At 39.9% G+C, this 24,754-nt stretch overlaps 1 protein-coding gene across 9 annotated transcripts in view; it reads right to left on the reverse strand.

Annotated features, from left to right (window-relative positions):
• Positions 1 to 24,754, reverse strand: part of DCAF1 (DDB1 and CUL4 associated factor 1) — a 62,737-nt gene that overhangs the window by 27,649 nt on the left and 10,334 nt on the right. For 5 of the 9 annotated variants that reach the window (XM_009639369.2, XM_035894794.1, XM_035894799.1 and 2 more), the window contains exons 1-12: positions 24,548 to 24,735; positions 19,826 to 19,943; positions 14,973 to 15,049; positions 14,160 to 14,233; positions 13,075 to 13,188; positions 10,817 to 10,954; positions 9,579 to 10,082; positions 8,282 to 8,383; positions 6,955 to 7,113; positions 4,285 to 4,464; positions 3,200 to 3,409; positions 1,847 to 2,016 (exon numbers count right to left, since the gene is read on the reverse strand). In XM_009639369.2, coding sequence (XP_009637664.1) covers positions 1,847 to 2,016; positions 3,200 to 3,409; positions 4,285 to 4,464; positions 6,955 to 7,113; positions 8,282 to 8,383; positions 9,579 to 10,082; positions 10,817 to 10,954; positions 13,075 to 13,188; positions 14,160 to 14,233; positions 14,973 to 15,049; positions 19,826 to 19,935 — 1,838 coding nt within the window. In that variant the 5' untranslated portion in view covers positions 19,936 to 19,943; positions 24,548 to 24,735. Of the gene's footprint in view, positions 1 to 1,846; positions 2,017 to 3,199; positions 3,410 to 4,284; positions 4,465 to 6,954; positions 7,114 to 8,281; positions 8,384 to 9,578; positions 10,083 to 10,816; positions 10,955 to 13,074; positions 13,189 to 14,159; positions 14,234 to 14,972; positions 15,050 to 19,825; positions 19,944 to 24,547; positions 24,737 to 24,754 lie in introns of those variants that run through there. The other 4 variants (XM_035894796.1, XM_035894797.1, XM_035894801.1 and 1 more) reach the window with 2 other exon arrangements.

Genomic DNA, 24,754 nt, shown 5'->3' on the forward strand with positions numbered 1-24,754 from the left:
ATAGAAGAACTTCTTAGAGGTGTAAATATAGAGTTGTTTCAATAACATAAAATAGTATTCAATCTACTCTAACAAATAGGAGTTAATCAGTCACATCTGATGTATTTGACGGTGCCTTTTGATTTTAGAATGTTCCCTAAATTTTAGAATTTTAGAGATTTTAGAATGAACCCCTAAAGGGCTGATCTCCACAGAAGGCAGTGTTAACATGCACACATGCCTGCAGTCTGTCCACATTTATCCCACCCTGCCCACAGGCTCCTAAAAGCACTGTAATTTTGTATTTATAAAAATAAGAATGGTAAGACTTATCCACAAAAGCATTCTAAATTAAGCTTCTCAACCTAATCTAACTCTACATCTTAGTTTTGAAACACTGCTGCCTAAAATACTCTGTCACCCATCTATTAGAAAGGAAGTTTTTCTAAAGTCAAGGGAAACTGTTTAGCAGTAAAACAGACAATGGTGATAGGGAAAAAAGCACCAACTCAGGCACTGGTTTAAGAGACACACAGGTGTGCAGAAGGTGAAAAGGGCTGTTAAGCAAGAGGTGGAAAGGCATAGCAATATAAGAAAAGGGGGGAAGGTTTTCAAGCCTGTATGGGAAGGTAGGAGTTAACCCAGCTAGCAATTAGGAAACAGCCGCAGAGAGTAAGAAACAGGATAACAGAAACTACCCAGGAGAGTGCAACCTGAGAGAGAGGGGGAGAGGCAGGGGATTGCAGAAGCAAAACAGATTTCAAAGTTCTTTCAAGTTAAGTTAGGCAAGGAGCTCCTGCAGGCAGCAGAAATAAGGAGGGAGTCCTGGTCACAAGAATACAGCTGATGACACTAGTTGTAGCAGAGAGTGACTCACGAGTGAACATATCTCTAGAGAGTGACTCACGAGTGAACATATCTCTAGAGAGAACTACAGCTTCACTCTGGGGAGCAGATGGTCATTTGGATAAACAGAGGCTGGAACTTTGCACCCATCCTCCTTTTGAACTGGGGAGAGGATCCTAATGGTATCCTATCAGAGCCTGGTGGCAGTTCCCTTTTTTTTTTTAAACAGCAAGGATGCTGCAGACTTTTTTGGGGTGGGGAGGTAGAGGGAAGAGGTACCACAGAAAGATAACAGAATATCATGGTGCCTCCACAGCTTGTCTGGGGCCAAGACAAGGGAGAAACTTAAAAGTGGCATCGCGAGGTGGGCACCTCTACCAACATGTTGAGTTTAACAGCTTGCGGTATATCATCTAGGGATGTGAACCTGAGCAATGCACAGTAACGATCTTCAGTCTTTTTCCTCTCTCAAATGATGGCTTGTTGCATATTCACACAACTCCTTTGCCCAGGTATATCTGCTCAGTAAACTTCAAATACCAACAAATCAAAGAAATACACAGAGTGATACTCTCTTGAGTCAGCTAAACTTTCTACATCCAAACAGATATTCCACCTCTTTCCAGGATTAAGATATGTCTTGATTTTATCCTCTGCTTTGAAGGTTTTCTAGCCTTTCCCTAACAAAAAGGGAAACGCATTTTCAGACAGATAGAAAGTGGAACATAATTGCAATTAAGCTCTACTATGATGCTGATTTCTCGGAAATCAAAGGCCTGAAACATTTTGGCTCTTCAGAAATCTCGTGACATCCCTCTCCCTACCTCAAGATCTTAGTCCTGCTTTCCACAGTATTAACTTTCATAAGCACTGTGCAGCCACAGCACAAGCCCTAACAGCACTAACCAGTACATGCCTGTTTTAAATGCTATCACAGAGGCAGAAAATCTAGAAATGTAATGTCCTACCCAAGAGTCACAACTTACTGCACTAAAATACAGCACTGCAGCAAACAGCTCACCTTGCATAGTATGTCTTCCAGTTGCATGCTATTGAAATGAGCTGAAGCATGAGTTGGACACAAGACAATTTGAGAAAAACCTCTGCTGGCTCCCAGTAGAGCTGTGCTGGACCATACTCAATCAGGAACTCCATCATCTCTACGATCTGCTCATGAGTATACGAACAGGCCTGCAGGGAAATGAGTTGGAAGCATTAAAGAGAGATCACAGGGGTTACAAACTTGCACGTCAAGTCCCCCACTGCTGGGATTTAACTGAAAACTGCATCCACAAAGATTAGATTACCACTGTTACTTGCAGATTATGTATTTACTTTCTGGTTTATTCCTCAAATATAAAAGAATACAGCAATTGTCAACTATAATACACAATAAGAAGCTTAAGAATAATATCCTTTAAGTTTCTTGGCAGTCCTAGGCGGCTTAGGCCAATTTAAGAAGAAAAGTTACATTAAATTAAAATTCTACTCTGCTTTTAAGCTAATAATCTAGTAGTTACTAGACCATCATTCAAAATAAATTTATGCTAAAGTATTAAAAAAGGCAGCAAAAAACCATTCAATTACAGTTTCTAAGTGCTGATTACAAAACATTCTAAAGAAAAAAGGAAATTCCTAACACGCTTGCCTTTCAGTAATTTTTTTTTTTTTTTAAGTAACACAGGCAGCAACAGCTTATACACGTTTCTTTAGTTACTGGAAATAAGTGATTCTTGCAGAAGCAAAAAACACCTTGTGTTTTCTTATTTCAGCTTTTCTACAAAACCATCTTAAATTAAACCAGAAACCACAGGTGAATGTGCTCCCTCAAAACAAGCAGCCATAAAACTATTCTTTAAAAAAATCGCTTTGCAGGGAGAAAGTAGGAAAAAAAAATCATGGCCAACACAAGAATCTCCCAGATAATTCCTAAAAACTATGGTTTCCAAAAGACACATTTTAGTCATCATTATTAAATCAAACTTATTTCCAAGTTTTTCATCATTATGTATGCTTCTATACATATATACAGATTTTGTCTTTTCAGAGATTAAAAGCATAGAAAAACCCACATATATTAAAAATAACCTGCCTTTAATTCAGTTTTTGAGAGATGGAAGGTGAACCACAGCAGATCCGCAGGACCCTTAATCAAACGTAGTTCAGATGAACCTCAAAGGCGCTTCTGTATTTTTCTATTGCAGTGTCATTCCACAAGGCAGGAAAAAGGTACAAGTAAAAAAAAATCCCTAGCCCTACAAATTGCACACTGCCTAGTTATTCCACTGGCTCCACAGGACATCCACATATTCCTGCATCTTAGATGCTTGAAAAATGCAACGACTATGTTATAAGCTTGCAACATGCTGCTCACCTTGTAAGGGGGCTGCGGATGGACCAGAATGCCACCTTCAGTGCGCTGGAGTGACTGCTTCACCTGTTCAAGTTTGATAGCAAGATGAGCCTCAAAGTATCTACGCAAGGCCATGCAGGTGTGTTTCCCAGTCTGGCGACTAGCAAAGATCTCATCATCACTCAAGAGGGCTCCTTGGTCTTCCAGGTTTAAGATCTCAAGCGTGCTTATCTTCAGAAAGAGATTGGGTGGGGGAAGAAAAAAAAAGTTTCGTCAGCTCACTTTTCAGGAAAAAAAAGCACATACAGTTCTCAGCTACACGTGGACTAAAACAAACTTATTTCGCTGTACAAAGACATACAAGCACACTCTGAGAGCCGATGAAAGCTGTCTGAACAGAAAAGGCTATCTGCATGGATAAAGAGTTAAGTCTAAAAAGAACCATTCCCCCTTCTTCACTATCTAAGAAAGAAATCCCAGAGTTACATCAATGTAAATCTGGAGGCAACATTGTGCCTAAGACTATTAGGCATTGTATTACACAGCACAAAGAGCACTTTCACCCTGCGGTGCTGGCATCCCTAAATTAGTACCAACCCAAGCTACAAGGACTGCACAGCAACACCATGCAGACATACCAGCTTTTGTACATGAAGAGTATAATTTGTGCTCATAAGGTACCAGGATTACCACAGCACAAACACAGCCATACCTCTCCTGGAACAAGGCTGGATGTATCTGCATCCAAAAGGGTACATGGCAATACTGCATGTGTGTGAAATAGTGAGAAACATTTTAACTACTGCTAAGGCATCATTGTGTGATCAAGTGCTGCTTAGCCCCAGAGTTGCACCAAAAAGCTCTCAAAGGGTAGCAGGTCTCTGGATAATGATCACAATAATAAGAAAAAGAATAAAGATGAAGGGATCCACATGTCTGTTGCTTAGAAAACTCACCCCACCTCTCCATCTCTTGGGAACTTAGGAGGAAAAAAACCCCAACAAACAAGACAAAACAAAAAAAGAACAATTCTCCACAGTTGCACTGTAAAGGGTGTTAAACCTGGCACTAAAACCCTCTTTGCCACATAAAACTACAAGCCTTACCAAGTTAACCAGACGTCGAAGGCCATCGTGCCTGTCAAAGAGCTCCAGGACAGCACGGAAGGAGAAGCAAATGGAGAAGAACATGGTAGCATGGCAGCAGCCTGAAGCATGGGAGCACTCCATTAGCCATAAGGTGTAGTTTACTACATCTGAAAGCACATTATGGGGGTGCATGCACACCTAGGAAACAAAAGAACATTCTTGAGAAGGACTTCAAAACAGATTGCTGAAGAGAATTTGTCCAAGGAGAATGAGGGTTCTTTGAGAGGCAGACAGAGGACAAATATCAGTTACTCCCAGCTTGACTTGGGATATCTGAGACATGAAAGTCCCATTTCCAGACCAGTAAAAAAAAGCCACAGTGAGACTAATAAAGGCCATGATGTGGCAATGCAGGACTAGCAGTTGGTCCATTCCCAGACCTAAACACAGTAAATACAGCAGTCTTAATGTAGTATAATTCCAGAGAGCCCTTCTCCATACCACTTCAAGCCATACAAAGAACGCTTCGCTAGAGGCAGAGAAGGAAGAAAAGCTTCCACTGAAAAAAAAAACAAAACGTTCTACTCAGCACAACAGTATCATACACTAGGTTGAAGTTCTAGCAAACTCTAGTAGCACCGAAGTCTAGGGGAATTGCAAGGATCATCAAATGCAAATCTAAAGCTTGACTTTCTCTGGAAACAGAGAGCCGATCATCTTCTCTTCTCAGACCCTGCCTCTGAGATGTGCAGACCATGTGCTCAGAGCTGCACTTCTGTATATGTTTGTTAGCTTCTAACAATAAGGAAATCTGAACCCTCTGCCAGGGTCAATGCCAAGAGGAACAGCACAGGGAGCTAAAGCACTGGCACCAACTGCTGTATGCCAAGTTAGAAGATTTTTTCGTCTCTTCTCTGCTGGTGTTGGACATACTCAGAGAATACAGTGCTACCAGCTCCAGCCTTGCCTCCAGTCCAAGACCTGAGGCTCAGCATGGACTAAGCAACAAGGGACTGCCCCTTGAAACTGGCTTCCTCTGAAATCTGAAGACGAGAGGAATGTACCACAGAAACCTGCTCTACCTGGTATTTGTAGATATTAGGGATAACATCTGGCAGATGAGACAATGCCACTACAAAACAGCTGCATGGTTTTATGACATGGCCTGAAGATGTCAAGTAGAAGGAATCCTCATGCAACACCTTGTCATGGCTTTTGGTTTTCTTTTAAACAACCATACAAGCAGCAAGTGGAATCAGGGATATAAAAAGAAGGAAAAAAAAAAAAGGAGTGTAGAGAGGTTTTTTTAAGACAAAGTTCAGAGAAACATCAAAGCAGGTCATATGCAGCCAGGATCCATCTTTCTGATATAATGGGCAAAAAGAAATGGAGGGAACATTATGCCCATTTCACCTTTCTTGCCCTCATAAGGGAGATGTAATACAGGGCACAGACAGCCCTGATCAACTGTGATTACCAAAAGGTTTTTCAACTCGCTCATACAAATGCTGTCAGAACACAAATGCCAGCAGAATCCACACAGATACAGCCTTAAACAACCACTAGCAGTCTGTCCTCTACGTGCTCAGGAGCATTAAGCACGTTAAATCACAACACACAGCATCAAAAACTAGAGAAGAATAAGCAGAAATGTACAGTTACTAGTTTAACTGCTTCCATTTTCAGATTGGGTGGGGAAAAAAAAAAGTACTAGACAGTGCCAAAGACAGGCCTGAAATCAAAAGCCATCACTCAAAGCAGAGCAGAGTTGGAAGGCTTAAGGCTACAACTTTGCAGTTGCTTTGAATGAATCTTAGAGCAGGATGCTCCCGTCTGCCAGTACTAATGCTCACAAGCTTAAAGTTCATCTTTTTTCCTTGAATGGTAGCAAGTTTAGAATAAACTGGATTAGATCCTAAACACGTGCTGTTGCCAGTACAAAAAATAAAAAAGGAAGTTAGTATCACTGTTTAAAGTACCTGAAACTTAAGTTTAAGGGTGGACTGCCATATCGACCTGTCTGAAGGGATGCTTGCTGGAGGAATACTACTGAGCTCAGAGGAGGATTGCAGAATTTTTTTCTACGTTAAAATACAGGGTGAGGAACTTTACCTTCACTATCAGCTGGTTTAATGTTTATGAGCTCAGGCCACAGAGAACCCTTAAAGAGTCATTTAATTTGATTTTCTACACAATGCAAACCAGACCTGCATTAGTCTTCTGCTGCACTCTAACACCACAGTTGTGCTACTGTCTGGAATCTGACTGAGGTATTGTGTAACACCAAAGCTCTCTATCCACACTGGGACCATGCGTGGAAAAAACAATGTCAGGTATATGAGTCCATTGGAACATATGGGAAAGGAAAGACAAATGAGAACAGAGGAGTTTTTCTGTTTTCTTTGAAGGAAAGAGGAAGTAATAGGATGAAAAGGGTGATGAAAGTATTGAGACAATGCCAACAAGACAGAGGTCTTCAGTTAATTCCCTAGGAACTGAAATCCACACCCTTGAAACAAAACACTCAAATATACCATTATATACTTCCTCTTGCCTCTGCACATACTGAAGTCTTCTATATAAATTTGCTTTTTAGCATAGGATATGTTTATTCACTGTTTGAATACAGGTAGAAACACTAAGAAACCACAGGAATCACTGCAGTTATATTAAAAGGATGCCTCTTACCCTCTCCATGGCATCTTGATTGTAAGACAAATAATACAAGCACATAGAGACCCCTGTGGCTGCCATGGAAGGACGAGGAATCTCCAGCAACTTTTGCACTCCTCCATGAGCAACAAACTCCGTTGCAAACTTGTTGTGCAGCAGCAGTGATGCCAAATGCTAAGGAAGGATAAAAGCAGATTAGACTGGAATTCTTCAAACTGTCATCAATTCCATCCCCCGTTCCATAGAAAAACAGATGGAAGAAAGAACAAGCACTCTGTGCTTTGTCCACCTTACTTCCTCCTCCCATTACATTTAACTGCAGAATGTAGCATTTATCCCAATGACAAAAGCAAAAAAGGCATCATCACTTCACTTCACACATCTCGCAAAAGAAATAGCGGAAAAGCAGAGCAACTCAAATTGTCCAATAGGCCACATTAAGTCTTCCTATTCTTTTTATATTAACACTTTCTATTATCAGTAAGAAATACTAAAATTTGCATTCAAACTTTGTATGTGCCACATTGCTGGCAAGAAGAATTTTACAAAATGAAGTTTAAAGGCTATTGTTAAAACTGAGGTCTGCAGCTGCACTGAAGTTTACTCCACTTTATTTTTCTGTAGTACCAACACCTTAAGAGGAAAAAGTAAGAACCACTGTAAACTCCACCCCACTCCCAACTGAGGTAACCTACACCTTTTGTAGGAACACTGCTCTTTGGAAATAAATTCTCAGACAAATGACAATGAAACAGAGAGAAAGATGACACTGGAGGATGAGAGGCAGAGAAGTTACCATGAAAGAGGGAAAGGGCGCACAGAAAAATATAAATTGTGCTTCTGCACTGCAGGTTTGGCTTGAATAAGGTTATTTTGTGTGGTTTTGTACCTCAGGAAGGTAACCTAAAGACACAAAGATACTGTATTTTAAAAATTAAGCTCAGAGATGTCATGCTGGGGCTTCTGGGAATAAGATGCTTATGCTTCTTATCCCTCACAAGTCTCCCTTGAAATGGCAACAGGACACAAGCACTTGACAGAAAAAGGAATTTTTATAATCTTCAGATAGGCAGATGGCAGGTGAAATAAATTGCACTTCCTGCACAATTAGGATCTTTTTATCCCCTCCTCACTTTTTTTTTAATTTTAAATACTTGAGAGTTATAAAAACAAAACTGCAATGTATTGAAGTTGAATGAAAGCCAATTCCAATCCCAGGGAATGCTGCAAGATATGCAGGCCTAAATAAGGCAAGCATTTGCTTTTGATGCATGCAGCAGACATATATTCAATGTTTTTACAATGTTTATGGTACATTTTATGCATTATGAAAGTAATTTACCTTAAGGGCTTCAAAAGTGAGCAGCACATCGTTGGTTCGCTTCAAATCGATGTAGTACATCATTAGCTCCCTTGATCCCAGTTGCATAAAGATGGGAAGTAGCTGAGAAAGATAAAAAAGGGAGACTAGCTGAACGTTTCATGGGAAATACAAGGTCTGTTTTGGTTTTTACTCTCTCAAACCCCCAATTTTCCCCTATTGGCAGATACCTGTTATGAGAGGTCAGAGGTAACCAGCTCCATCCATAGGAAGCAATAAAGGTTAACAGACCTCTTGTAATACATCTGCTGACTGCAGCAAGGTGCATGACAGCTGCCACACGGAAATCTTAAGACTCTCCTTCAAGTGCGGCTATGGCAAGTCCACACAGATACCACCCTGGCGATAGGTTCCACTTTCCATCTGTGCAAAGACAACTACCCAACAACTGAACAGAAAAAACAGGAGAGCAGGGCAACAAACCAAAACCCTTCGCATAATTCTTTGTGTAACAGCTTTATAGTATTAATGCCTACTTTTATATCCTATTATTGCTGGCATATGAAGTGATCCAGTCAGCATGCAGGGTATTAGGGAGATAATGGCTTCTTTGGCTCTCACAGAAGCAAGGCACACATGTGCACACACACATAATGTATATCACAAAGCAAAACTGTGTTGCTTTGTTCTATTTCAAATTAAGTTAAGCCACCTAAAAAAAGATTAGACAAAGTTGGCCTGCAGACCTATGCTAACTTGAGTGTTATGGGATCTTTGGTAAACCTGACACTGCCTAACTACTTTGTCCATGTAAGTAACAACAGCTCTCAAAAGCATCTGCATAACGTGGGCACTTCCATTTCTCATCAGAACTACTGCAGACGTTACACAAACAACTTCATTTAGAATTTCAAGTTCATTATTTCCTCAGACTTTTAATTGTGGGGGTCTATCACATCTCCCAGAGGAAACAGGAAAAGTGTCTGTATTTCAAACAAAGTGACTTGCCCTGTGTCACGTAAACAATCACCAAATTTAACAGAAACCAGGAATAAAATTCCTAGTCCCATGCTCCAACTACTAGACCACACACCCGCTAAGTTCAGGTTTGAGTATTGTTCTCAGTATTACCTGGCAGGTAATGACTTCATCAGTTTGAAAGTCATCAACAACTCAGGAAAGGTAAATGATCTTAAATCTATCAGAAAACATCAGACCACGATATAACAGGTCTGCAAGTTTTTCCCCACAATACCCCTCCTAGTTTTGTCAGGAGAATTCAAGCACAGAGTGCTTCCTCCCACCTTCATATGCTCACCTCTTGATACTCCCCTAAGGGAGTCAGGTACTGAAGAATTAGCCTCTGCTCTATGGCAGGAGTCAAAGGGTAAAGTGTATAATTAGTGCCAATCACCCACGGGGACATTTCTGACCAGCTGCTGTTGGACAGTTCAACAAACATCCGCTCTGGTTCTGAAGCAGAGAAGCCCAGCTTTTGCTTGGCCTTCCGGAAGCTGTCTCTTTCATACTGTTTCCCTGATTTGCTCTTTCTCAGTCCTCCATCATCTAGCTTGGTAGCAGAGTTTACTCTGCTACTGGTCTTGTGACTTGAATCAAGATGAAAGGAGATCTCCATATCCCCAGAAACTTCCTCTTGCTCTCCATCTACTGCCATCTCCCCATAATCCATATCCACAGCCTCTTCATCCAGAGGCAGCAGAGGATCTGATGGCACTTTCCGAGGACTGGGACGCTTGTTTTCTTGTTTTGTAGTCATTTCAGTAACCTGTAATTCTCGTAGCCGTCGAAGCACCAAAGCCACCTGTTTAGGAACAGAAGAATGCATGAGAATACATTTCCTGCTTTGGTCATGCATCTCACATTGACCATGTTTTTTGTTCTTATCGTACAACCAACTCCACAGCATTAAGTGTCAAGCATGCTGTGGTGTACATTTGCCCAGAGAAATAATGATTTCAAAGTGAATAAGAAAACACCAATCCTTTTTGCTACAGCTACTTTCATTCTAAAATACCAGCACCTAGTCTCCTGAATGAGAAAGAAGGGGCTTAAAAGCCATTAAGAGCAGGTGAGCTATATTCATGCTAACAGAACCACGCACCAACTTCTACCATTCTTCCATCATCTCTGCCTAGCCTAGAATAAGGGAATGTTGCCTTTATCTCTGTCCAGTACCTAAGTCGCAACACGCAATGTTGTGTTATGGTTGTAAAGCTTCTGAATGTTACAGATGTAAAGCTTCTGAAAATTTTTCTTTAAGGGGACTATGAATATGCATCCCATTAAAAAGTACAGTATTTGCCTTCTTAGCTTTCCATTGGCATTTTTAGCACAACTGGTATAACAGAATAATCAGTCCGCAGCCTCAGCAAATGCAGTCAGGAAAGGATGGAAAGCGTGAGTTACTGACTCTTACAGACATTATTATAACCACTGTAGGACCCATATATTAACTCATGAATGTGAGCTCCCCACAAATAAAAAAGGTAGAGGTACTTGCCCTCTAAAGAAGGAAAGTGATCAAGAGATCATTACCAGTTGTGAGTTCTCGTCCCTATAATTTGCAGCAATATCTTGGTTTTCCATAGCTCCTCCTAATAGCCCTGTTGCATATGTCCGTAGTGGCTGATCAGCTTCTCGTGCCCACTTAAAGAGATTTTCAACTATGCCTTCCTAGAATGAAGAAAATAAGAAAGCAATTCCAATCGTAATATTTCATTTTAACTTCTCAGTCCCAGTGAAAGCATCTGTTAGTAACAATTCTCCCTACCTCTAGTAACAAGCAGGCTACATTTCCTACCAATTATATAATGAATCAAGATTTTAAAATATCTGGAAGAAGAAAAAAAAGAATCTAACATTTTAAGCTGCATAAAACTATTGCCAGGCTTCAGATACTTGGAATCAGGATTTGCACACCTGCAAAAATCTTCTGAAGTGGCCACTCAACCTACTGCCTAGGAAGTAGCAAAACCCTACAGGTATAAATTGATTACTCAAAACAAACAAGCCCAAAGTTCCTGTCAGTTTCACTAATATAATTCTCCAGCAATTTAGCAGATTTCAAAGAAGCAGTGTTGAACTTACACCAAGTATAATCGAATTTGGCTAAATTTCTTACATTTCATTAAAAGCTTATTAAGGCTAAATTGAAAAGTCACTTAAATAAGCAAGCTACCTTGTGCCCAAGGAAGTCTTTACACTAATGACTACTCACCAACCAAAAGAACAATTCTCAACATAGAAATTCATAATGTTGGGAGAAGAGGGAAATGCATGCAAGTATACCAATCTGCACACATGCCAATCAATGTTAAGTATGGTTAATATTTTTAATAGTAACAAAACTAGCGGTGTTTGAGCACAGACTGCCATGCAATTTTTCTTAATAAGGCTGGATAAGTACTAAATAAAACAGTCAATTAAAAAATAGTGTGTTAGAATGAAAGATGCTTTTTCTTCCTCTAAATCACTACTGGATTTTGAAACATTATACAGCAACACATCATTATCATGACAGGAATCTTTTACATAATCTGAATCATAGGTACAATACAATAGAAGATCAGTTAAAAGTAATAATGAATAGACATACATTACAATATGAGTAGACATACATTTCAGTGAGAACTCTCGGCTTACAGATTTTTAAAGAGTTGCTTGTTATATATTTAAATTAAATTGCATTATTATTTAAATGCTCTTATATCATTAGCAGAAATAAAATTGGTGAGATGTGAAATACCTTGGCCGCTGGAGGACCTCTTTATGACCAGAACAGTACCCTCTTCAAACAGATTTGTGAGCTATGCTAAAGCCTCCTACATACAGGAACCCAAAGCGCCATAATAGAACTCTACGTATTCTTGAGTCAAAAGAAAAAAAGTCCTTAAGTGCAAAAACTTAACTTAAAAATTTAATTTTAATTTACAGAGAGATTTAGTCTCAGGGAAAAAAAGCTATATCCTCCACAAATATGCAACTATTGGTTTGCTTTTAATTTTTTTTTTATCAAAGTCTCACAGCCTTAGCCTTTCAACAGATCACAAAGATTTCAAATTAAATTCAATCCTCCACAAGGGGAGCAGATAATTCTTTCCTTTTATCATGCTTTAGAGTTCATATCCATATATCCAATAGCAAAGAAGCTAAATTTGGAACTTTTATATGAAGTGCTACCTGATGTCCAAACTTCAGAAAAACATGACATTAATTTTTACAGATGAGGAAACTAGAGCTCAGGAGTGAAACCAACTTTCTCCTCGATTTCAAACCTCTGTGCATTCCTTCAGAAAACCACATTTGTCAACATACAGGAGTCTGATTCAGCTGTCCATCAGAGCTCCAGATAATCCCCATAAAGCATGTGGATTTTAGACTGCTTAGTTAAAGTATGGCTTGCTTATCACTTAGCTTTAACAATGCTATCACTCTGCTGTAGCTGGGGATTACCGGGCAAGACTCCTACAGCAAGTCTTCGCATTCTATACAGCCTCTCCATTCACAGGCCTATGAAATAACAATTCAAAGTATAACATTTCCCAAAGCATTACATTAAGTCCTAGCTCCTCTGTCTGAATCAGTCCTGTTATACCTTACAAGCTGCAACATAGCCAAGATTTGATCAGAGGAACAAGCCAACATCAAAAAGCCCCAAACCATTAGTAAGACTGAATAGATTGTCTCCCAGACACAGGATTTCAATATGGCTTTTTACTGGTTTCTCCTGTGGGAAGAACTGTTGGAGTCCATAATACGCCAAGTTTAAAAACAAGCCTTAATATAGATGATACCTTTTCCTGAAAGACAACAGCTGTTTCCAGTCCCGGCATGATATCCAGAAGAAGTCGGCAGGCAGCAGTGTTTAATGGAGGTTCTCTGCTTGTCATCACATAAGCATTCACTAGCTAGAGAAGATCAGGAACAGCATTGGTTTGAAATTCAACTCTGACCAAAACCAGTGCAGTGAAAGCCTTACGACTCCCACAGCAGCAAAATGATGAAGTAAATGTCAGTATGGATTCCGTGGATCTAAAGATGACTAGCCTTTAATCTGCTCCCTCCAGCGCCTCAGAAGTTGAAACTACTTCTCAGAGAACCAAAATTCCCCTTTGATCTGCTGTTCACTGACTAAACATCTATCTTGAACTGATTTGTAAAAACAAATGCCTAAAATAAAAATTACAGTTCAGTAACAGTGTAAACATGAAAAGGTAATAGCTGAAAATATTAAAAATGCACATTTTTAATGGCATCTCTGTTTGCTTATCACTTGCAGTTTAAGGCAGAAAGCTACATGCAAGCAATCGGTCAGAATCCTTACAGCAATGTGCACTGATACAGGTGCTTGCAGGGAGGCAAGTGTAACAAAAATTCTAGCTATTAACTCATGTTAGAGTACAGCAAAGCAAGAGGAAAGCCAGACTCTTGCCTTTTAATCCTCTTCCTGAGTCTTCTAGAACTGACATACTCCTCTGCTCCTGCAAGCAGTCCAGCATTTCCAAGTAGTCAGAGACAAGGCATTGGAATTAGTGGTATTAATTTCCATTACAGAAATTAATTATGCTTTTAAACTTCTATTACAGGAGCTACATTTTCTTTAAAGATACTGTTAAATCTCGAGAAGAACCAATTCAGTTGTTTACTACACATACTCCAGCACTCCTGAACAGCTCATGAATTCCCCTTTCCTTGAGTCACTTTAACAATGGCAAATGAGTCACACAAACCCATTTTAAAAACCACTGCTATGGAAGAGATAGTCCCTACACCAGTAAAATAAGTATTAAACAAGTACTGAGGTCAACCAGCACGGATTAAACAAAAATCGTAAGAAAGTGTCAGGAATTGACAGATACAGTTCTCAGGGCAAACCTACCGCATTCATGAAATCATCGTTCTTGAAAAGTATCCTCAGTAGGTGCCCAAGCATGCACTCTGGGTCTGCTCGACCTGTGGGAGAAACAGGAAAAGACTTATCTACCTACCTCAAGATGTCAAGATTAATACTGAACTGCTATCTTCAAATTGATTCTGGAATACTCTAGTTAGTAGGACCTTTCTCAGATGGAAAATTACAGAAGTAGTCATATGAAATATTCACTGACTTAACGTTTTTTTCTAGAAGGCATTACCTCCCTAGAATTCCTACCAGCCAAAGCACAACACATTTTAGTGGTCCAATAGTACTGAACTGTCATTTTTGTAGACACTGAAGATGGAGATGCCAAGCAAACTGTTCCAATAACTTGGAAATAAAGTCTTCTCCAGAAAAAAAAAATAAAAAAAAAATCTGCAGATAACAAGATAAAAAGCATCAGTGGCTATATGTAACTACTCTAAAGCACTGTACTTACTCAACAGCAAATACAAGATAATCTGAGACAGACTGTCTTCTCTGTCCCTCTAACACCTACTACTTCACATTAATTACAGCTCACTAACATGATGTCATAAATCAGCCTCTGAAACACTCTTCCAAAACTCTACCCAGGGCCTCAAAATCTTGCAGCAAATGTCAAAAGTGCCAGATATCAGCACTACAGAGCACAATTACCCACTGCAAAAGTAGTATCAGACCTTGATCAGCAGTGAGCACATTCAGGCTAAAAATCGCATACTCTTAAATATGAATTACCAGGTATCTGTTGTGACAGAGTTGGTGCTGCCAAAACCATTCAGGACATCCTACCTGGATGTCGGTCATCAAATGGGTCTGGATCCCCTTTGCGGTACTCTTCAGTCTCCTTCTCAATCAGCTCGGACATTCTGCAGAAGGAACAACAATAAATGAACAGAATTCATACTCTGTCTTCTCCTAGTACACAGCTACTCACAATAGCCTATGTCAAAGTACTATAAAACAGCTCATCAACTTTCACTCGAATGGTATTCAGTGCCACCAGAGGATTTCAGACCATTCAAAAAACGGGTTAGAAAAGAGACTTGCATCTAATATCTCATCCCCCCCGCCCCAAAACTCACTGAACTCATATCAATGTCCCAGTGATGCACAAGCAATGATGCTCTGGAGGGGCCAGTACCATTTATTAAATCATGTTAGAGTCCTGGTGATGTTCTATGGCACATACTGTAGAGAACTAGAGCAAGGGGTTGAGTAGTACTTCTCACCATCACATAGTCTTTCTTTTGCAGTAGAGTTAAGTACTGAACAGGTGATTTAGCCCTTGTTCCTATTCAGTCTGTGCAGGGGACAGCCACTCAAACTGCCTACACAATTTTTTGTTATTTGTGCATATTAAATTTTAATAATATTGTGTAATAAAAGTATTTAATATTTAATAAAGTATTGTGTAATTTCTATTCAGCTTATCCCAACTGCTCCACTGAGGCTGAAGTTTTTAGTGTGTGTCAGTTACCACAATGGATAAAACAAGGAGAAACTCAGCCACCTCCCTATTCATAGACCTTCAAAATACTTTAAATGCTCCTCTGTATCAGACAAAAATTGAAGGTTGTTTTGAAGTTTTGCCTTCCCTGAAACTGAGAAGCAGTCTCAACAGACACAAGAAATCCTATGCTCCAATTCATTTAGAATGAGCAGTAAGGGAATGAATTATTATTTTTATTTAAATAAAAAACTAGACTCAAGAAGAGGGAGATTATCTCATGGTCAAGCAATAAATAATTCTATTAGTCACCCACTGTCTTTCTCCATGAAGTGTTACAGCAGAAATATATGTCATTTGAGGTGAAATAAAGAGCAGTATTGAAAAAACATTAGTAAATTAAATCTTACTTCCTTGGTATAAAACCTCATTCCCTCCCCTCTACTGGGGTCTAGAACGGGGTGCAGAATCTATGTGCAGCACAGCATTTTAAAAGGTCTTAATACCTCAGGGTAGTGATCTAGGCAGAGTTTATTACAATGCAGGGAAAACTGCTGGAAGGCTGCAGTAATCCCTGGAAAAGTATTTGTCTTTTGCAGGGGATTTGCCTTATAGAATGCCGCTGACTTCTACTCCATTCCTGTTACTTTCCAGAAAACATCCTCTGTTCCCAGGGACAATTAGAGGCAAAAATGTACTTAGTTCTGCCTCTGTGAATTACACTGATGACAGAGGATGATGTTATGATGCCTGCCCAGATTGTAGAACAGCAAATTAGCTGATCAGGAATGAGAAGAGAACTTTCCTGCTTGCCTCTGATCTGACAATTACCTTTCAACAAACTGTTTATCCCATGGGATTCTAATATTTACTTTTAGTAAGCCTGAATGTGAAGAGATGCAAATTGTGTCCCTTGCTAACAGGTGGCACAGCTTGAGCTCTCACGAATTTCTGGCAAAAGCAAGTTAGTTAAATACTCCACTGCCAGCTCCTCATTTTTTTCCATGAGAACTGATAGCTTGAGGAGTGCCTGCTGACTGACAACTGGGACAAATGCGGAGTTGAGAAGCTGCACCCTAGACTTGTCAAGTCTTTTAGGTGATAATCAGCATTTTGATTGTGTGCCAGAAAGGGCTGACAAGAAAATGTGGAAAGTGAGCATCACATTCTCATCAGTCCATCCCGTTTAGGTAGGCAGCCAAACATCATGCCAGCTGAAACTGCCAAGTGGTTTCAGGGATGACAACATTATCACAGCCTAGATGAAACAGGCACGTGAATCACCAATTACAGTCTTTTTTGAAATAATTTGTCACAATTGTTTGACCAAAATAAAAAAGCACTGCCTCTTTAAAATGGACTTTCAAAAAGGGAAAAAAAAAAAAAATTTCAAGCTTGCTTATAATACCCTCCTTTTCACTAACGCATACAAAGGTAGTTTGTGAAGTGACTTGGATGAATCTATCTAGATCAACAGCTTTTTCAATTCTCAGCTTAAGCAACAGGAGAGTCAAATAATAAACAAAGCTCATTCCTGCCTCATAACATAGGCACGTGGTACACAGGACTTTAACAAAAAACAATTCACAAAAACACAGAACTTTTATTCAGATTTTGAGATTTCCTTCGTTCACTTGGCATGACATTGGTTCTCTGGCCACTTCAGAGTTTGCAGGCAAGACCTAGGTTTCACATGGGGATAGTGGTTCTTTCCCCCCAGTTCTGACTAATTTTCTTTCTCTTTACAACTGTCTTTGTAACTATCTTTAGAAAGTTAGTCCGATCCTCATTTTCACTCGCCACAAACTGAGTTCACCTTGGGGGTGGGGGAGGAAGGGGCAGCGGTATACATATAAGTATGTCAGCTTTGCAAGACTCCCACTGATCTAGATGGCAGAATACAAAGCCGCCCTAATAGTGCTCTGTGCCATTATTTGGCATTAATGACTAACCTGAACCTTTACAACAGATTGCAACAGTGTAAGATGCTCTAGGATCCACTACCACAACACGCTTGGCTTGTGGAGATGAAGTATGACAGCGAGCTGCTGATTTATTCCCTTTATGAAAGAGGCTCTTGAGATGCAGTGAAGGATCTGACTCCCAGGATTTGCCAAGAATGGTTGAACATGACTTGCATCCAGACCATGAACTAATGCTCTTGCAGGATCATTTCAATTTATGTTTTTTTTAAAAACCATATATATATATTAAATAGCTGTTGTTTGCTGACATGCTTCCCAAGCAATTTCTTCCAACTCATACCCTCTAACACTCCAGAGTTCCTAAATCCAGAAAACCAGCTTATTTAGAAGTGACAATTCAGCTGTGGCCTGTAAGCCACACCGTTCTGTTCTTGTCTTATTACTGTTGAAACACTCACTACTGCACTCTCACATACACTGCCTCGGCATCACATTTAATGGGCCCCCATCGACACAGGGAAGTTTTCTTCCATTCAGCTCAGAAGGAGGAAGGAAGTAGAAAAATGTCACTCACTAACAAGCATGACCACAGCTTCCTCTGCCTAAGTCTAAAAGAATATGCGAGGGCACTACTCTGCCTCAGGACATCAGGTAATGCAGGCTCCCATTGGTAAGGATTCCTAGCATCTTTTCCAGCAAATTCTTTTAAACCTATGCTGTACCTAAAGCCCTCTACTCCAAACAGACATATGTTTTTCATTCATACCTGAAGCGCTGTAAATCCAACTTCTGCCAGAGCCAGTAGATCCCGTTGCTATCTAGCTTAAATAAATCTGTATCATCTCCACTAAAGCCAAAATACCCAGGCTTTCACCATCCATAACCATTCTGCCTGCTGCACAGAAACCTTGGAGAGTGAAAACAGTTATCAGACTTGTCTGGGCGTAAATAATGTAGGGAACTCAAGGAGCCTAGGGGGAGCAAGAAGTGCCAGACTACTATAAACACAAGACATGTTTAATTCAAATTTCTTAGAATATAGTAAATTTCTGCTGTTTATGCCTGCAAGAAAAAGCCTTGAAATAGCACATATGTTTCCTTCAAGACACAAATCAGACATTACACAAAGATACACCAAAACAAGTCTCATGATTTTCAAGAGACCTACTCATTGTCAACTGTTTAGGATTGGCTCTCTGCTGTTCATCACCCTCTTCCGTGCTGCTATTTTAAAAACATAGTAGAAACAGCAAAAAAGTTGTGTCCACTAGGCGAGGCACGGCACAGATATGTGCAAAGAAGCTCCACCAGATTCATGTTATTTCCACCCAGTGCCAGCTCAGAATCTGTGTACTGACTTGTCTGACCCAACAACGCAGAGCGGTGCAGTACAGAAGCCTGGATTGCTCTTAATGTGCAAGTGCAGTAAGTGCTTCTGCATATACCAGGCAGGCCACGGGTCTGCCAGCAGAGGCTTGAGGAGGAATTGGGTGGAATTTCTGTGAATTTCCTGTTAAAGCAAGAGTAATATCAATTTACCTAAGAGACACCCATCTTGGGAAACTACAAATGCAATTGATAATTCAAATGTTTCTCTTATAATAGAAGATGTCTTAAAATTAATGGTGTTACTAGTACCTATACACCTCCTAAAATAATTTATCGGTTCAGGGAATATTTTCCTCACACATACAATACAATGCCAGTCAATCAACATCCAGTTTAAAAAAAAAATTAATCTAGTTTTAAAATGTCACTTTAAACAGGCTCTATGAGATTCAATAAAATCTTCTCAATATAACCCCCTTGATTCATCCAATGAGCTGCTCTCACACTTTCATTTAATCTGATCAATGTTACTACAATCACAAATCCCACACCACCGCTCTGCTGGAACAACATCCTCATAGCTTTGGATTTTGATCAACGTTTTACAACTTCAGGTGAAGATACCAAAGTTATTTCAACTATTTATTGATTCCCCTGACTTCTGTTATTTCAGAGAATTAAATTCCTGTTTTAGAGACAGTCTGTGTAAAATCTTTGCAATATAAATTACTCACAGTCTGTTTAAAATCTTTGCACTATAAAATACTTACCAAAAATTGTGTGTATTTAAATACCACACTTATAGTTCAACTTCCAGACCAAGAAAATTGATTACCAACAAGTAACCAGGTATGTAAAAACCTCAAGCAAAAACGTGGTAAAAGCTGCTTGTCAAGTAACTTCATATATTCAGATTTAGGAATGTATTTAATAGATCTCACCTGGTGAGAATAGGGACCATGTCTTGCCCGCTGCCATGTTCTTTTTCCCATTGCTCAAGCAAAGCAGTGAGCTCAGCCTTGGAGTCCACATGCCCAGATCCTGAAGTCATGGCTTAGCCTAAGGCAGAGGTAACAAGCAAAAAAAAAAAAAAAAAAAAAAAAAAAGGCAGAAAAATGAGCAAGAAATCCCACACAGCTTTGCTATATTAATTGAAATAATCTAAATCAAAGATGACAAGTCATTTGGAAGAGGCAAGTAAATACTCAGCAACAAGGAGCAAGAAAGCGAAATTAAGTGCGAGAATACTGCTGAACTTCACTTTAAAAGTTAGAAGCTTATTTTCTTCACCTGAAGAATAATGAACATGCGCACACTCTGAACACAAGTCAACTGGTGTATGACAACCCGGGCCACAATGGGAAGTATGCACATGTAACCACAAGTGTGTTCAGTACTGAAGCTTTTTAAAACTTCAATTCCATGAGCAGACCTGAGTTAGTCCTTCAATGTTGCTCAGGGATTTACTCAAAAACCAACAAAGCTAGGGCAGCAAGATTATGATCAGTGTCATTATTCCAGTTTAACACCCTCCAGACAGCAGTGAAAGTGCCAAGAATCATATTAGCTTCACACTCCCAAGGAGGCAGAAGGCGGCGGCACTGCAGTCAGTGGAAGGAGCACCAGAAGAGAGGTAAATTGGGAAATGGAGTAGGTCACAGCATTGCTACATATTCAAGGTTTCCAAGAACAGCCAGCGGCTCTAGAAAGAGGGAAGAATGATCACTGGAGGGAGCACTGGTGCAATTACTTCAGGTTTATCAGCCTTTACGTGCAAGACAGCAGCTGACAGAATATTTATCTTCCCAGCCTCAAAAGTGATATCCCCCTACAGTACTGACTGACTTGTTAAGGTACCATTTAATGAAGGGAACTATCACTCCAGATTCTGTTTAAGCCTCTGAATTTCCAGGTATCAATTTTTGTCAGTCTGATAACAATCTACTAGAAATATTAACAGACCGAACTAGAATGCAATCTGTCTCAAAACACTGCCATGCCCTTAGTTTCCAATCTGACAGACTGATTGCTGTGAAGAAATGCAACTTCTGGAGGAAGGAACACCCAATCCTAACTTATAAATTGATCTTGTATCGGAGATGGGGGGGAGAAATCAAAGCAAAGGGAATTCCTTCACGTCAAAAAATGCGCAAAAATTTCCAGCGTTTCTTTGGCCATAACGTGGTCAATATCCATCTGCTGTGAGTTTAAACATCTATTTGTCATGGCTGACCCACAGAAAGAACTTTCTAAAACAGTGTTAAATAGGGATATCTCTAAGACAGTGACATACGCATCAACTCCTGAAGTACACATTCAGTATGTATAAGTCAAATGACAAACTATAAAGGGAGCCATAGGTCAACATAGATTACGTAAGCATTTATAGCCCAAGTTCATTCTGCAAAACGTCGCTGTGTTTGAGTGCTGGATACCTCTAACTGGTTTAAAACCTTTTCTCACTCAAGGAACAGATGAACAACCCTACAAGCTCTACCTCCTGCCTCACAGGTGTTTCTGAATTTAATGTATTGTGACTGGTTAGTGAATGGGAGACAGCAAGTGAAGATCACCCGGCTGAAGATGAAACTGGCAGAAACTGCCCAAAAATCATCACCCAAAGACTACAGAAAAATAAACCTGTGACTACAAGACACCCAGTCTGAAGAACACTGTTTTGAGTACTATATGAAATGAGCGCATGCTAACAAGAAACCTACCTAAGCATAAAGAAAGATGATGTTTTCTAAATAACAAGTAATTATGATTTTATCTAGAGCATTTGTTATTCATTTATCACAGAACTAGGTTGGGAAATCGGATGCAAATGTTTAAATGGCTTTGGAAAAAACACTACCTAAATGCAGGCAACAAAACATAATGAGATTGCACACACACGCACACACAAACACACACACCCCTTTGAAAAGGAAAGCTACTCCAAGCTCATAAAGCTCCATTCTCTTTTTCACTAACTGAACAACACTTGCCAGCAGCTCTCCTGAGCTTTCAAATATCACAGACAAACACTCAGACAAATCTACTCTGAGCTTCCAAATGCAAGTGCTGTAATGGTATCTGCATTCAACCATTTCAGACATCTCCACTTCCATTCTATACCCAAGTGATACAGAAAAAGGTGCCTTGTGACCCCAGAGCTTGTATACCGCCCATACAGGCCTCTCCTGCAACCTGAAGAACAGCTTACTTCCCCTAACTACCCTTAATTATTCCATCTAGAAAATAAGAAAGGGCCAGCAGTATCTGCAACAGGTTGCCCTCTGGGACACCCAGTGCTATACCACAACAAAGTGAAAATAGAAAAATCCCAGCTGTCCCTAAAACCCCAAATACTACCACACTTAAAGCACATTATAGGTCTAAATAACTGGTGCTGACACACAACAATTTTCCTGAAATAAAGTTAAAACATAAAAATGCCACCTTTTCTGTAGGTACACAGCAATGAAAGTAAATGTCTCCGCAGCATCTCATCTATTCTGAATGCTTATCCCTCCCTACCTCTTCAAATAAATTTGACTATTCTACATGGCACTGCAAAGAGCAGCAACAACAAAAATTACCTCAAAGCATCTACTTCCACAGGTCTCGTATTAATGCACGTCAGCAGTAAAGTATATATGGATGGAGTATCATGGCAGGTGAATGACTTTTTAAATACAAGAACCAAAGTAATTTCTACTGTGCTCACTTTTGTCAAGGATTCTAACTTAAATCGAAGTGAAGAACTCTGCAGAAAGGACAAGATCATAAACGGTATGAACTAAGCTGTAACTGTCAGAAATACACCCAGCCTGTTGAAGAGAAAGGCCTGTGAGAGCAACTCTGACTTTCACTATTTCCCTTGGACAAGCTGATGAACAAACTCAATCTCAAATTGCTGTCCAGGAACTAGCAGAACAGGGAGCAGCTATCTCATTGTGGATTTAAGTGCATTGGGAGTGGTGGTGTTAATTTCTTTTGTAATAAATTTTGAAAATCATGGCCTACTACAGATTTCAATTATAAGATCTAATAAGCTAAGGAATGGAATATTTTTTTCCAAACACCACTATTGTCAAAATATCATATTTAGAATCAATAGAACTGATATAAACAAAACGTAAAGCACTTACTCAAAGAATTTGATTTTGAAAGACAACTATGTACAAACTTAACTATCACTCATTGAACAACCTCACTGAAAACACACATATGCATGCTTCAGCACACGGCAGTGCACACAGTACTGCTTTGATGTTAAACACTACTTAGTATTCCAATAGTTTTGTGAGCATTTTACTCTTCTGAGATTAGATATAAAAATTTGACAGAAAAGGAAAAGCTGAATAGGTATTCAGCCACAGCTACCTAGAAGTACTCACGTTTTTGAAATCTGAGACACCTTACTGCTTGAGTCACCTTAGTCAGACACCGCTGAACAACGAAGAAAAGCAAGTCCCGCTGATATCTAACTGCAAACCTTGATAAGCACGTGGTATGGTTCAAGCAGTTCAGCTTCACCCTTTTGTTCCTTGACACACTTGGGCATCCCACTAAGTCCAGCGCTACTACAGGTCATTCACTAATTTGGTGCTGTGTTCATGAAAAGTATTATGAGGTCCCAAACACACTGACTTCACTACAGATAGGCAATTTGGTTACTTGGGAAACAAGCGCAAAATCCAAACCTTAACAATTTAAAGGGAAAACAAAAGAGCCACATAACAAAAATTATTATCCTTTGGGGAAAAAAAAAAGATAATCAACTTTGCAGAAAGATTGCACATTTAAAGTCATATGTGGACAAAAATCACAAGAGGATTTCCAATGTCCACAGGTGCAGAGCCAGCTCAAATTCTAATAACTACCCTTTGACCTGGCTTAAATAATTGAGTTTCATATTGTTTCTAAACACGATTCTAAGCGTGGCCGAGGACACAACGTAGATGAGAATGTAATAATGTAAGAAAGGGAAAATTAAGAACTCATAAACTGGAATCTAGTTAAATACATAGCAAGCTGAGCAGTATTTCTATATATCCTTCCATATTTATGTTTTAATGTGAAGAATTCCTTACTTTAAAATAAAAAATATATCTCATCCCACTTATTGTTTAAATGGATGAGATACCAGACAGCTATTTGCCTAAACCAGTTGAGTCTGAAATAACCATGTCAAAGTTAATGCGGAAGCACAATGACCTGTCAACACTGAAGTTCACTTGTGGAAGTAAGCATGCCACAAGCTTACAAAATCTTCACCAGCTACAGAAAATAAGATAGTGTTTTGGTATCATAGGCAAGTGAAGCGCTGAGGGAAGTCCTCATTTGTTCCACTTCCCACTTCAACCCCTAACAGGACTCCAGTTTGGCTGTTACTACAGAATGTATTCCTAATGTTGCTTTAAATATTTGCTCAAAAATTCGTAATTTTTTACAGGTGGAATATTTCTAAGGCCGGGGAAAATGGCAAAGTTATTCAGTTTCCTGGAATTTCTGCTTTTACAAAACAAACCTGGAACTATCTGTTGATCTGCCAGGACAAGCACAAAAAAACAGGAACAAAATTCTGCTGTCTACAAAGGAAGGTAAAAACCCAACGCTCCCTTTCAACATCAATTCCTCTTTACAGGGCTAGAAGGGAAAACACGAGGCCCCACCTCCCCCGAGGAACACCCAGGCTCGGCCGAGCGAGGGAAGCGCGGAGCTCATGACAGCTCTGGCGCCGTCCACACAGCCCCCGCGCCCTGCGGGAGCAGACCGTTCGCCGGGACCCAAAGGGAGCAACCGCTGGCGCCCCCCGTTCGAACCCAAGGTTTAAAGGTTAGCGAAGGGGGCCGGCGGGACCCCAAGCCGCAGGACCTCCC

The sequence above is a fragment of the Egretta garzetta genome, unplaced genomic scaffold, assembly GCF_000687185.1.
Source record: "Egretta garzetta isolate BGI_Z169 unplaced genomic scaffold, ASM68718v1 scaffold215, whole genome shotgun sequence".
NCBI classification, from domain to species: Eukaryota; Metazoa; Chordata; class Aves; order Pelecaniformes; family Ardeidae; genus Egretta; species Egretta garzetta.